The following is a 13613-nucleotide window of genomic DNA, read 5'->3' as shown; positions in this document are numbered from 1 at the left end:
TGGATTTTAATTCCTACTTCAAATTTTTCTTTGGTTTCCTTTACTGCTTGTGCAATGTGCAGATTGAATAACATCAAGGGTAGGCTACAACCCCATCTCGCTCCCTTCTCAACTACTGCTTCCCTTTCATGCCCCTCGCCTCTTATGGCTGCCATCTGGTTTCTGTACAAATCATAAATATTTGCCGGCCGCGGTGGCCGAGCGGTTCTAGGCGCTTCAGTCTGCAACCGCGCGACTGCTACGGTCGCAGGTTCGATCCCTGCCTCGGGCATGGATGTGTGTGACATCATTAGGTTAGTTAGGTTTAAGTAGTTCTAAGTTCTGGGGGACTGATGACCTCAGACGTCAAGTCCCATAGTGCTCAGAGCCATTTGAACCATTTTTATAAATATTCATCAGGTTACCTTCCATTGGGAAAGCTGTTGCACTCAGCGACTGTTATATTGACTGGTAAATTATAGATTTCAGCGATCAGTCGTCCTTTTTAAATTTTATTGGCAGATCTAGATTTCAGCTAGAAGCTAGCCATTCTCAATGCACTATTATTTATGCTCAATGCATGTAATGCCTGTTGGTCGGCAATGACCTGTGGATGAAGCCCGACCAACAGGCATTACATGCATTGAGCATAAATAATAGTGCATTGAGAATGGCTAGCTTCTAGCTGAAATCTAGATCTGCCAATAAAATTTAAAAAGGACGACTGGTCGCCGAAATCTATAATTTACAAATTGTAAATAGCCTTTCGCTCCCTGCCATCTTTAGAATTTGAAGTAGAGTATTCCAGTCAACATTGTCAAAAGCTTTCTCTGAGTCTACAGATGCTATAAACATAGTTTTGGCTTTCCTTAAACTATCTTACATGAGAAATCTTAGGATCAGTATCGCCTCACGTGTTCCTTAATTCCTCCGGGATCTAAAGTTAACTTCCCCAAGGTCGGGTTCTACCAGTTTTTCCATTAGTCTGTACAGAACTCGTGATAGTATTTTGCAGCTGTGACTTATTAAACTGATAGTTCGGTTGTTTTCACATATGTCAGCACCTGCTTTCTTCGGAATTGGAATTATTATTCTTCTTGGAGTCTGAGGATATTTCGCCTGTGTCATACATCTTGCTCACCAGATGGAAGAGTTTTGTCACAGGTGGCTCTCACAAGACTATCAGTAGTTCTAACGGAATGTTTTATACTCCCAGGGCCTTAAACTTCGAATCATGGTCTGGGTAAAAAAGTCAGCTCAAAGTTCGGAGGGAGCCAACAATACAGGGTGTTACAAAAAGGTACGCCCAAACTTTCAGGAAACATTCCTCACACACAAATAAAGAAAAGATGTTATATGGACATGTGTCCGGAAACGCTTAATTTCCATGTTAGAGCTCATTTTAGTTTCGTCAGTATGTACTGTACTTCCTCGATTCACCGACAGTTGGCCCAATTGAAGGAAGGTAAGGTTGACTTCGGTACTTGTGTTGACATGCGACTCATTGCTCTACAGTACTAGCATCAAGCAAATCAGTACGTAGCATCAACGGGTTAGTGTTCATCACGAACATGGTTTTGCAGTCAGTGCAACGTTTACAAATGCGGAGTTGGCAGATGCCCATTTGATGTATGGATTAGCACGGGGTAACAGCCGTGGCGCGGTACGTTTGTATCGAGACAGATTTCCAGAACGAAGGTGTCCCGACAGGAAGACGTTCGAAGCAATTGATCGTCATCTTAGGAAGCACGGAACATTCCAGCCTATGACTCGCGACTGGGGAAGACCTAGAACGACGAGGACACCTGCAATGGACGAGGCAAGTCTTCGTGCGATAACCCAAATGTCAGCGTCAGAGAAGTTGCTGTTGTACAAGGTAACGTTGACCACGTCACTGTATGGAGAGTGCTACGGGAGAACCAGTTGTTTCCGTACCATGTACAGCGTGTGCAGGCACTATCAGCAGCTGATTGGCCTCCACGGGTACACTTCTGCGAATGGTTCATCCAACAATGTGTCAATCCTCATTTCAGTGCAAATGCTCTCTTTACGGATGAGGCTTCATTACAACGTGATCAAATTGTAAATTTTCACAGTCAACATATGTGGGCTGACGAGAATCCGCAGGAAATTGTGCAATCACGTCATCAACACAGATTTTCTGTGAACGTTTGGGCAGGCATTGTTGGTGATGTCTTGATTGGGCCCCATGTTCTTCCACCTACTCTCAATGGAGCACGTTATCATGATTCCATACGGGATACTCTACCTCTGCTGCTAGAACATGTGCCTTTACAAGTACGACACAACATGTGGTTCATGCACGATGGAGCTCCTGCACATTTCAGTCGAAGTGTTCGTACGCTTCTCAACAACAGATTCGGTGACCGATGGATTGGTAGAGGCAGACCAATTCCATGTCATCCACGCTCTCCTGACCTCAACCCTCTTGACTTTCATTTATGGGGGCATTTGAAAGCTCTTGTCTACGCAACCCCGGTACCAGATGTAGAGACTCTTCGTGCTCGTATTGTGGACGGTTGTGATACAGTACGCCATTCTCCAGGGCTGCATCAGCGCATCAGGGATTCCATGCGACGGACGGTGGGTGCATGTATCCTCGCTAACGGAGGACATTTTGAACAGTTCCTGTATCAAAGTGTTTGAAGTCACGCTGGTACGTTCTGTTGCTGTGTGTTTCCATTCCATGATTAATGTGATTTGAAGAGAAGTAATAAAATGAGCTCTAACGTGGAAAGTAAGCGTTTCCGGACACATGTCCACATAACATATTTTCTTTCTTTGTGTGTGAGGAATGTTTCCTGAAAGTTTGGCCGTACCTTTTTGTAACACCCTGTATACCACCTCCAGCAGCACTATGCGAAGCAAGGTTCAGACCAGCCTTCGGCCAGCAAGTGCAGCGACGTCGTGCTGGGGACGGATTGAACTCACCCGGCGCTTGACCTCGCTGAAGGTGAGCCGCACGCCCTGGTGGCAGGAGACGAGCGCCTCCCGGGAGCCGAAGCGGTCTGCGGCGCTGTCCACTAGCTGGCCCACGGTGATCGCCAGGAGCGGCTCCGCGCTCGGCTGGTGCCAATAGCTGGGCGGCGGCGCGCTCAACCTGCCGATCAGCAACGCCGTCTGAACTTCCACCGTGCAGGCGATAGCGAAACCACGCTGCGGCAGTCGGGCGCCGTTTCAGTAGGGGTCGTGGAGATTAGAAGAAATGAGGAAGGTCAAAAGAGTAGGGGGACGGTGAAAGAGCAGGGGATAGGAGTCGAAAAAGATGAAGAGGTGCAGATCCAGGGTTCGTTTCTGAAGGAGAGAAGGTTCACATGTTATTTACTGTCCCTCATCTCCCACTCCCTCCCTCCCCCCCAATCCCGCTGCCTGCCATTTTTAACATACCGCACATGAATACACTTTTAACAGTAATTTTTATGATAATAATAATAATACTCGAACAGAACCATTACAACAGGTAAAACAACACCACATAACAAACCTGACATCATACTCACCAATAAAAAGAAGAAATTAACACAACTAATCGAAATATCCATACCCCATACAACAAATATAGAGAAGAAAACAGGAGAAAAAATTGAAAAATACATCCAACTGGCTGAGGAAGTCAAAGACATGTGGCATCAGGATAAAGTTGACATCACACCAATTATACTATCAACTACAGGAGTAATACCACATAATATCCACCAGTACATCAACGCAATACAGCTACATCCAAACGTATATATACAACTACAGAAATCTGTAATTATTGATACATGTTCAATTACCCAAATGTTCCTAAATGCAATGTAACATATATCGTACAGTTAAAAGGAAGTCACGCTTAATCAAGGTCCACGTCACTTTCAATTTTTAACCAGACATAACGTCTGAGACAGGAAAGAGAAACAATAATAATAATAAACAGTTTAAGTAGAATAAAGTACACAGGCATTGTGAGGCGACGGCTGAAATAATAATTTCATGCTTCGCAGCATTTTTTACAAGAGCCTGAAAATTATTTTTGCGGTCAGCTAGACAGCGACGGTAACATACTGACCATAATTTCCAATCTGCAAGTCCACATTATTCTTGTACTCCCTGAAAGAAAATGTTCCTACTAACTACAATACTGGCCATTAAAATTGCTACACCAAGAAGAAATGCAGATGATAAACGGGTATTCATTGGACAAACATACAGGGTGAAAAGTATTTGTGGTGTGCGTACTGTAAGACATTCGATACACACACCATCAGATTATTTGACTAGTCGCTCTAACGAAGTAGGCAAGTGTCAACAATATGTCTCGTGGTCTTATCGTGGCGTGTTTATCTTCTGCCGTTAGGTCAGACAATAGAAATGCCACTTGCACGCTTAGAGTAGCAGATTGACGGTGACCAACTTTAAACAGAAATTGATTAAATTTCATACACATTTATTAAAATAATAAAAAGCATAGACATTACGTAACTTGATTCTGGATGCTATTTACAATTGACAATCTGAAGTTCCTTTGGTCTTGGTACATTAATCTTATTGTCACATATCTCTGATACTTGACAAAGTGTCTACACATTTATCTTCGTAGCTATGTACAGAAAAATGATAATCTTCTTAGGTGCAGACTGAAACTTGACTATAGACTAGTACAGACTAATGCAGACTAATGCAGACTGGTGCAGACAAATGCAGACTGGTACAGACTGGTGCAGGCAAATGCAGACTGACTAATCGGAGGTCTGCACACTCGTTATAATACCTCGCGCGTTCATGTATCACTGCGCGAGTGTGATCCGCGAGGAGAAAAGGTTCTATGTTAGCAGCAATCTCATTGGCTGCGTTACATATTAATATGCGGATCGGCGGAAGCAGAATTTGGTCCGTCTCTAAGGTAGCACCATCTCGTAGTGCGGAGATGGACGAGCGCTGCGCCTGCGCTGTTGTGCTTAGTGGGGCGCGCTCTATTGGGAAAGTTGTGTACACGCTGACTACGCGGAACTATGTACACAACAGTATTTAAACCGACAAACTTTGGTAGGTTGTAGGGGACACGAAAACAAATATTTTGCCCTAACATCATTTTTTCCTATGAGGATTATTTAAACCGGACGAGGCCGTATTACGCTCTTCAGTTGTTAGTGGTTGTATTACGATCTTCAGTTGGTAGATGGCGTATTACACTCTTCAGTTGTAGGCAACTGCTCTCCGCCAGTGAAGTAGTGCATTGCCTCTGTTTACTAATGGAGCGATACACATGGAGTGAGTACACAGATATGGTTGGTGCGTACTACGTAGCGCACCACAAAGGACGAGCTGCACACCGGGTTTATCAACAACAATATCCTAATTGCCGTATCCTGCATCATACGACCTTTGCTGCTGTGTACCAACGTCTGCGTGAGGCTGGGTCTTTTAGCAGATTACTTGGACAGGGAGGCTGTCGCACGATAAGAACGCTGTAATTTGAGGAAGCTGTCTTGCAGCATGTGGAGTGGGATCCTTCAATCAGCACTCGTGCAATTGCACGTAACATGGGGACGAATCAGACGAATGTAGGAACAGTCCTTCGGGAGCAATTGTTACGTCCATTTCACTTACAGCATGTCCACAACCTGGAACCAGTCGATTATCCACCCAGAGCACAGTTTTCGCAGTGGTACCTGGAACAGTGTGAATTGCATCCTACATTTCCATCCTCTGTGTTGTTTACCGATGAAGCAACATTCGGGTGTGATGGAGTCTTCAGCATGCACAATTCGCATGTTTGGAGTGAGGATAACCCACATGCCACAGTTACTATCGCTCATCAACTGCGGTTCTTCGTTAATGTGTGGGTCGGTGCTGTTGGGGACTGTTTAATTGGGCTGTATCTGATACCTAGGCCATTAAATGGCAGGCACTATTACAATTTTCTCGCCAGAGCATTGCCAGTATTGCTGGAACATGTCCCGCTCCCTACAAGACAACGCATGTCGCTCCAACATGACGGGGCGCCGGCACATTTCAGTCGTCGTGTGCGTCGATTCCTGGACTTACGGTTCCCAGAATCGTGGATTGGCAGAGGTGGTCCTGTACCATAGCCTGCTCGATCCCCACATATGTCCCCTCTGGAATTTTTGTTTGGAGAGCGGTGCGCAACCTTGTTTACGCAACTCCTGTTACATCAGAAGAGGATCTGATTGCCCGAATAGTAGCAGCAGCAGGAATAATTCAGGATACTCCTGGGGTTTTTGCCCGTGTCAGACAGAACATGATCCGACGATGTAACCTTTGTTTACGTCTCAATTGAGGCATTTTTGAAAATCTACTATAATTGAGATTGGGTTGTGTTAGTGTTTGTATCTTGATCATAAAGAAATGGAAAAGTATTTGTTGGTTTAATTACTTTGCTGCCAGAGAAATCTACCTCTACCGGTTTAAATACTCCTCATAGGAAAAAATGACATTAGGGAAAAATAATTGTTTTGATGACCCCTACAACCTCCCAGAGTTTGTCAGTTTAAATACTTTTCACCCAGTATTATACTAGAACTGACATGTGATTACATTTCCACGCAATTTGGGTGCATAGATCCTGAGAAATCAGTACTCAGAACAACCACCTCTGCCCGTAATAACGGCCTTGATACGCCTGGACATTGAGTCAAACAGAGCTTGGATGGCGTGTACAGGTACAGCTGCCCATGCAGCTTCAACACAATACCACAGTTCATCAAGAGTACTGGCTGGCGTATTGTGACGAGCCAGTTGCTCGGCCACCATTGACCAGACGTTTTCAGTTGGTGAGAGATCTGGAGAATGTGCTGGGCAGGGCAGCAGTCGAACATTTTCTGTATCCAGAAAGGCGCGTACAGGACCTGCAACATGCGGTCGTGCATTATCCTGCTGAAATGTAGGGTTTCGCAGGGATCGAATGAAGGGTAGAGCCACGGGTCGTAACACATCTGAAATGTAACGTCCACTGTTAAAAGTGCCGTCAATGCGAACAAGAGGTGACCGAGACGTGTAACCAATGGTACCCCATACCATCACGCCGGGTGATACGCCAGTATGGCGATGACGAATACACGCTTCCAATGTGCATTCACTGTGATGTCGCCAAACACGGATGCGACCGTCATGATGCTGTAAACAGAACCTGGACTCATCCGAAAAAATGACGTTTTGCCATTCGTGAACCCAGGTTCTTCGTTGAGTACACCATCGCAGGCGCTCCTGTCTGTGATTCAGCGTCAAGGATAACCGCAGCCATGATCTCCGAGCTGATAGTCCAAGCTGCTGCAAACGTCGTCGAACTGTTCGTGGAGATGGTTGTTGTCTTGCAAACGTCCCCATCTGTTGACTCAGGGATAGAGACGTGGCTGCACGATCCGTTACAGCCATACGTTTAAGATGCCTGTAATCTCGACTGCTAGTGATACGAGGCCGTTGGGATCCAGCACGGCGTTCCGTATTACCCTCCTGAACCCTCGGATTCCATATTCTGCTAACAGTCATTGGATCTCGACCAACGCGAGCAGCAATGTCGCGATACGATAAACCGCAATCGCGGTAGGCTACAATCCGACCTTTATCAAAGTGGGAAACGTGATGGTACGCATTTCTCCTCCTTACACGAGGCATCACGACAACGTTTCACTAGGCAACGCCGGTCAACTGCTGTCTGTGTATGAGATATCGGTTGGAAACTTTCCTCATGTGAGTACGTTGTAGGTGTCACCACCGGCGCCAATCTTGTGTTAATGCTCTGAAAAGCTAATCATTTGCATATCACAGCATCTTCTTCCTGTCGGTTAAATTTTGCGTCTGTATCAGGTCATCTTCGTGGTGTAGCAGTTTTAATGGCCAGTAGTGTATTTATTCAACGGGATCAGGAACCATTTCTATAAATAAAAGTTTTGAGTTCTGATTAATATATTCCAAAAGTTCCCATGCATAAACAAGATAGTATTCCTGATAATAATAATAATGTACCTATTATAGCACTATCAGCAATTCAGAGGAAAACTCTACGGTAACTTCCAAGTAAAATAGTCTATCGCCCTGACTTATAATCATCCAAGTTAACTGCCCGCCACAAAAGTGATATAAATCTCATTACTTGCCACGCGGTTTTGTCAACATTACTGCTTACACACACAGTTACTTCCGTGAAATCTAAGCGATCCAGGGACTGTGTGCAGTCCTCTCGAGTGCGCTTCCGACTTTTACCGAGCACGTTTGGTAGGTGGCTATCTCTGACGTCATCCGACGCAGCGCGTAAGCCGGCGTTCGACTGACGCGGACAGATTAATAGCTCGGTGCGAAGTGTCTGCCGCCACGTTGGTCCTTTTCTTTGTGATAGGTTGAGCTAGAGCGTCGCCGATGGATCTCGGTCTTACTGTCTTGCTGTAAAGATAAATATGTTCTATCCTACAATGATGTCATTGGAATGCATGTTGAAGGTGTGGAGGTGGCACTTGAAGTCCCATAGCACCCTCCGACAGTGGAAGTTCAAGGTAACAATCAATAGTATGACAACTATATAAGTACTAATATTACTAGTCGTATGATGGTCGACACATATGGAGTAGTCATATAAAGACTGCTACTTCATTAGTGACCGTAACAGGGCTATCGTTAGTCATGTTCTGAATATGATACCTCAACAATGGTGACAGGAACAGGGTGGCGGTGTCAGTGCTAGGGAGTTATGGTGCCAATGTTTTGTAAGCCAGTCACCGTGTCGTGCAGGGCATCCACTTTGTCATTGAGATGCCTTGCCTTCTCTCTAATTGACGTCTTCACAGTTACCTTGTTTAGGCGCTAACTACCCTCGTGAGGAGAGGGACATGCAGGCGCCACTGAAGCACCTTATTCTGTAGGCGCTGGAGGCTCTGCATCTGTGGCCACGCAGTGCTGCCATGGGTGAGGGAAGGGTGGACAACCATCTGGTACAGTCGGAGCTTGGTTTCTAGGTTCAATTCCCTGCTGTTGAACATTGGGTACAACGCTTTTATCAGCTTCTGTCCTTCTTGGGTGACTTATTCTGCAGATCGATGGAAGAGCAGTTTTTTATCCGTACAGACACCTAAATATTTGGTATCAGGGGACCATGGGACCAAGATGCCTTCAATAGTGATCTTGTGGCGGAGGATTGGGTGCCGTTTGGCGAGTAGACTGCCGCAGTTTTGGCGGCAATCTTGAGGGCAATCTTATTTGAACGACACCAGGTCACTTTCACGTCCATCAGTCGCCGGAGACGAGCAGTGAGTTGGTCCGTGTTGTGGCCAGTCGTATAGAGCGCCGTACCATCGGCGTATTGCGCCAGGTAGCAGTGTGGGATGACTGGCATATCATTAACATAAATGTTAAAGAGGATATGAGACAACACAGAGCCTTAAGGGGTACCCATCGTCATGTGACCTAAGCTTGAGCATTTTCCTTGCTGAGTAACCAAGAAGGTTCTATCGTCGAGGAAATTATCCACGATCTTGACACAGACGTCGGGAATGGTCGTCTGTGTCAGCATATTGTGTACAAGATTGTCCTGCCAAATCTTGTCGTACACATTTTGCAAGTCCAGGAAAACCGCTCGCGTCGACTCGGTGGAGTTAAAGCGCTTGCTGACATGTTATGTGATCCTAAGACCTTGGAGTTCGGCCGACAGGTGGGAAGGGAATGCGAGCTGTTCTGGATGGACTGTCCCAGCCGCCGCCAAAGTCTGGGAAATGCGGTAGAGGATCAAAGATTGTAGAACCTTTGCCATGGTATCCTTCGAGAGCTTGGGGATGGGAATCAGTTTAACCTGCTTCCACTGTGGGGAGAAAATGCTGGTTGTAAGACAGCGGTTCAGGATGCTGGTAAATAAGACAAGTGGCTCGATGGAAGCTGGCGGAGATGTTCGTTTAAGATGCCATCCAAACCTGGAGCCGACTGCTCATGCTTTCCCCGAAGGTTCAATTGGACTTCCACTTAGGATGTAAGGTGAGGTCAGTCAGAGGTGGTCTTTATCTGAAAGCGGCAACAGCCACCAGAATATCGCGTCCATTCTAGAGTTCATCAGGCATAAGGTCCTGGATAAGCAATTGGATCTGGATCTGAAATGCATCGGCCAGGGTTTCTATCACACGGAAGGCATCATAAGCTGTGCACAGTGCAGATGGGATGGTTGGTCTTCACCGTGAAGCGCTAGGGCCAACAGCCAATTCTGATTTGTGCTGGAGGAGAAAGGCAGACCAGTTGTCTTCCCATTGTTCTATTTTCCAATGGGCGAGGCGGTGGTAGAATTCACGTTGGAGAGGCTTCATGCAATTCTTATTCCGAGGGTCAAGAAACTGCTTCCACCACCTGCAGTAGCGGTTCTTCTGGATTTTGAGTTCATGCAATAAGGAAGGCAAGTTATCCAGTGGGGTTAAAGCCCTTAGGACAATGGAAGTAGAGGCCTTCATCACCTTCTGGATTGGCATTAACCAGATTGGCAGGTGTTGTCAGGTCAAGGTACTGTCGAGTCTTGTTGCTGACGATCTTTTGCAAAGTGTTGTTGTTGACGATCCTGGAAAATTTGTTCCAATCCATGATGGTCATGGTAGAACGGAAATCAAAAGACAGTGTGATGTCAGTAAGGTGCAGGAGCACGGGGTCATGGTCACAGGCCAGTTTGTGGATTGTTTCCACCGAAAACTGCACTGCAACGTTCTTCAAAATGGCTTCATCCAGAATGTCCAGCTGGCCAGCTGGCTGTCGGAACAGACTGGTATACTTGTGGGAGTGTGTGGGCTACAGACCAACAGCGCCAGAGGATCTTCCAGGTCAAGGAGGTGTCTGCCCTTGGGATTAGCAATGCGAGAATTCCAAGCTGAATGCTTGGCATTGAGATCTGCCCAAACAATAAGTTTGTCAAATGATGTCAAGGTACAGAGGTCTGCGGCAAGAAGTGGTAGGTTAGGGCTCAAATACGCTGCAGCAAAAGTAACAGCACCAAGTTGGGTAGAAATAGTGACTACTGTAGCCTCTACATGTTCTAGTGGTTGGAGAGTTTTGTGATTATTAATGAGTGTCTCATGTAGGAACCATGCCATGCCCCCACCTCAGCAATGGAGTCAGTCAGCGCGACAGCAAACCACGTTGCAAAGACGGACATCATCAGTGGGTTTCACGAGGGTTTCTGAGTCAAATGTCCACATGGTGGTCGTAGAGGAAGATATTCAGTTAAGTCTTCATCTGTTTAATGCCATTAGCATTAAGAATACAGACAACTGGATCCATAGGGGCTGGTGGTTGTACAGTGGGCGATTCGCCATTATAATAAAATCTGGCTTAGCCTGTCAACAAGGGTGGTGACCTTGTTGAGGCTGTTCTCCAACTGATGGATCGTTTGAGCTGTTTCACGAGTGACAGCCCTGTTGTGGGGCTGTATGAACAGAGAGATGACCTGGAGGATCTCTCTCATGTCATCCCAGAAAGAAGCATCTGTCTTCATCACTGTGGGAATATCCCAGGTGGGCAGCTTGACATGCAATGGACAGTGGTGGGCATGGTTACTGGTGGAGAAGGAGACACAATGGAGGGCTGTAGCACTTCAATAGGTGGGCGTGAGGAGATTGCAGACAGTCTTTCAGTTTGGTGGGCGTTGGTACTAGTCACAGAAGACAGATGAGAGATGAGCAGGAGGAGACTGAGCTGCAGCAGCGAATGTGGTCATAGGGTTCAAATGGTTCAAATGGCTCTGAGCACTATGGGACTTAACATCTAAGGTCATCAGTCCCCTAGAACTTAGAACTACTTAAACCTAACTAACCTAAGGACATCACACACATCCATGCCCAAGGCAGGATTCGAACCTGCGACCGTAGCGGTCGCGCGGTTCCAGACTGAAGCGCCTTTAACCGCTTGGCCACACCGGCCGGCAGGTCATAGGGGATGGATCCGGAGGGGGCTCCTGCGTCACAGATGCGACAGGCACCTGAGAAGCAGTGGTAGGATGATCGTCGGCTTACCCCTTAAAATGTGGTCCCACGATGGTGGGGGTGGCTGATTCGTCCCTGGTTTCGTACTAGGAGCGCGGGAAGACTTCATAGCCTTCTAGTATATAGGGCAACCCTTCCAGGAAGCCAGATGTTAGGGATTGTGAGAGGTGCCCAAACAGTGAGCACATGTGGTATTTTTTTTTTCCTAAGGCCATGAGTTTGCAGTCCTCTGACTCGTATGAGCCGGCATACTTGACACACCAAACGGCAGTGAGCAGTAATTGCCGGTATAGGGCAACCCTTCCATGAAACCAGGTGGTGGGGATTATGAGAGGTGCCCAAACAATGTGCACATGTGGGTTTTTCTGAGGCTGGGAGTTTGCAGTCCTCTGACAAGTATGAGCTGGCATACTTGACACATCAAAAAGGCAGTGAGCAGTAGTTGCCAATGTGTTGAAAACGCTGATACCTATGGCTTTCATGTGATTCAATATGCACCTTGAAGCACAGAAGATACTTGATTTGGTAAATGGATTCAACATCATCTCTCCTAAGAAGGGAGATAACGTCAGTGGGTCTAGGGATTAATTTTTGGGTCTTGGGGTTGCTGTTGTTGTATTGGTGGACCAAAAGATCCAGGAACTTGAGACAGAGTAATTCATCCCTGACGTCTGTTTCTGTAACTTCGCAGGAAAGGTCTTTAATGACGAGATTCGTTCTTCTGTCACCAGAAGCCTGATGACTGTAATACTCCATAGTCCTTGACTTTACAAAGTTGAGGAATTTGAGGTAATCGTCCTTTGTGTCAAACAGGTACGTGACGTGTTCTTTCTGGTAAACTGCCCGCAGTTGGCCTGCAATAAGGCGTTGCAGTTCAGTGTTCAGTTTAATGTAGATCTTGGGATTGTAAACCACGATGGGAGGGATCTTCTCCTTCTCTGGTGGTGATGGCGGTGGATTTTAAGAAGTGGGATCGGGAGGGGGACTCATGTTTTGGCCCATGGAACAACAGGTGCAGCTGCTCCAGACCTGGAGGCAACTCAGTCCGATTCAAGGCCGCTGGGATGGGCGCGAGTGGAAGGGCGTTTCGATTTTCGACCACGGGGTAGACCAACAGGGTCGGAGTCCCCAGAATGCCCGTTGGCCGACGAGATGGTGTAGACGAAACAGCACCCAAAGGGACGTCCACGGCGTTTTGTTGTATCAATGCTGGGGTCGACATGGCTTGACCATCACTGGGTGAGAGCGCTATCACCAAGAGACCATGGGGGTCGTCGGATAACGAAGAGGAAGATCGTTCCCTCACACGAGGCTGTGACCAGGGTTCACGTGATAACTGCCAGTAGCTGTCGGTGACTTGTGGTGGGAGGCACGATGCGCTCGGTCCTTAACCTGTTGGGTGGTGTCAGTATCGGCTCTTCCGGCAGCTTGCCGGGACTGCCGTCGAGCGGCTGGTGTCACATTGCCGCGCGAAGGGTCGGCGGAAGAGTCGCCTAGCCTCGGATTCCTGTCCTTGGCTTTATTTATGCTTTCCTCGGCATGACTGACGCAGTCACGGCCCTGGCAGACAAAATACACTAACGCCTGTCGCCTATAAATGCCCGGTACAACGAGACGCGTACGAAAAAACAACGCTGCCTTAGAACGCGAACGACAAATCAACGTTGACTC

The 13613-nt window shown here is 46.9% G+C and overlaps 1 protein-coding gene across 1 annotated transcript in view; it reads right to left on the bottom strand.

Annotated features, from left to right (window-relative positions):
* Window positions 1–13613, bottom strand: part of LOC124802919 (medium-chain acyl-CoA ligase ACSF2, mitochondrial-like) — a 266038-nt gene that overhangs the window by 211420 nt on the left and 41005 nt on the right. The window contains exon 2 of the mRNA XM_047263990.1: window positions 2932–3100. Coding sequence (XP_047119946.1) covers window positions 2932–3100 — 169 coding nt within the window. The remainder of the gene's footprint in view (window positions 1–2931; window positions 3101–13613) is intronic.

The sequence above is a fragment of the Schistocerca piceifrons genome, chromosome 6, assembly GCF_021461385.2.
Source record: "Schistocerca piceifrons isolate TAMUIC-IGC-003096 chromosome 6, iqSchPice1.1, whole genome shotgun sequence".
Lineage (NCBI taxonomy): Eukaryota > Metazoa > Arthropoda > Insecta > Orthoptera > Acrididae > Schistocerca > Schistocerca piceifrons.
The sequence above is the reverse complement of the archived record's forward strand: the minus strand, read 5'-3'. Positions and strand labels throughout refer to the sequence as shown.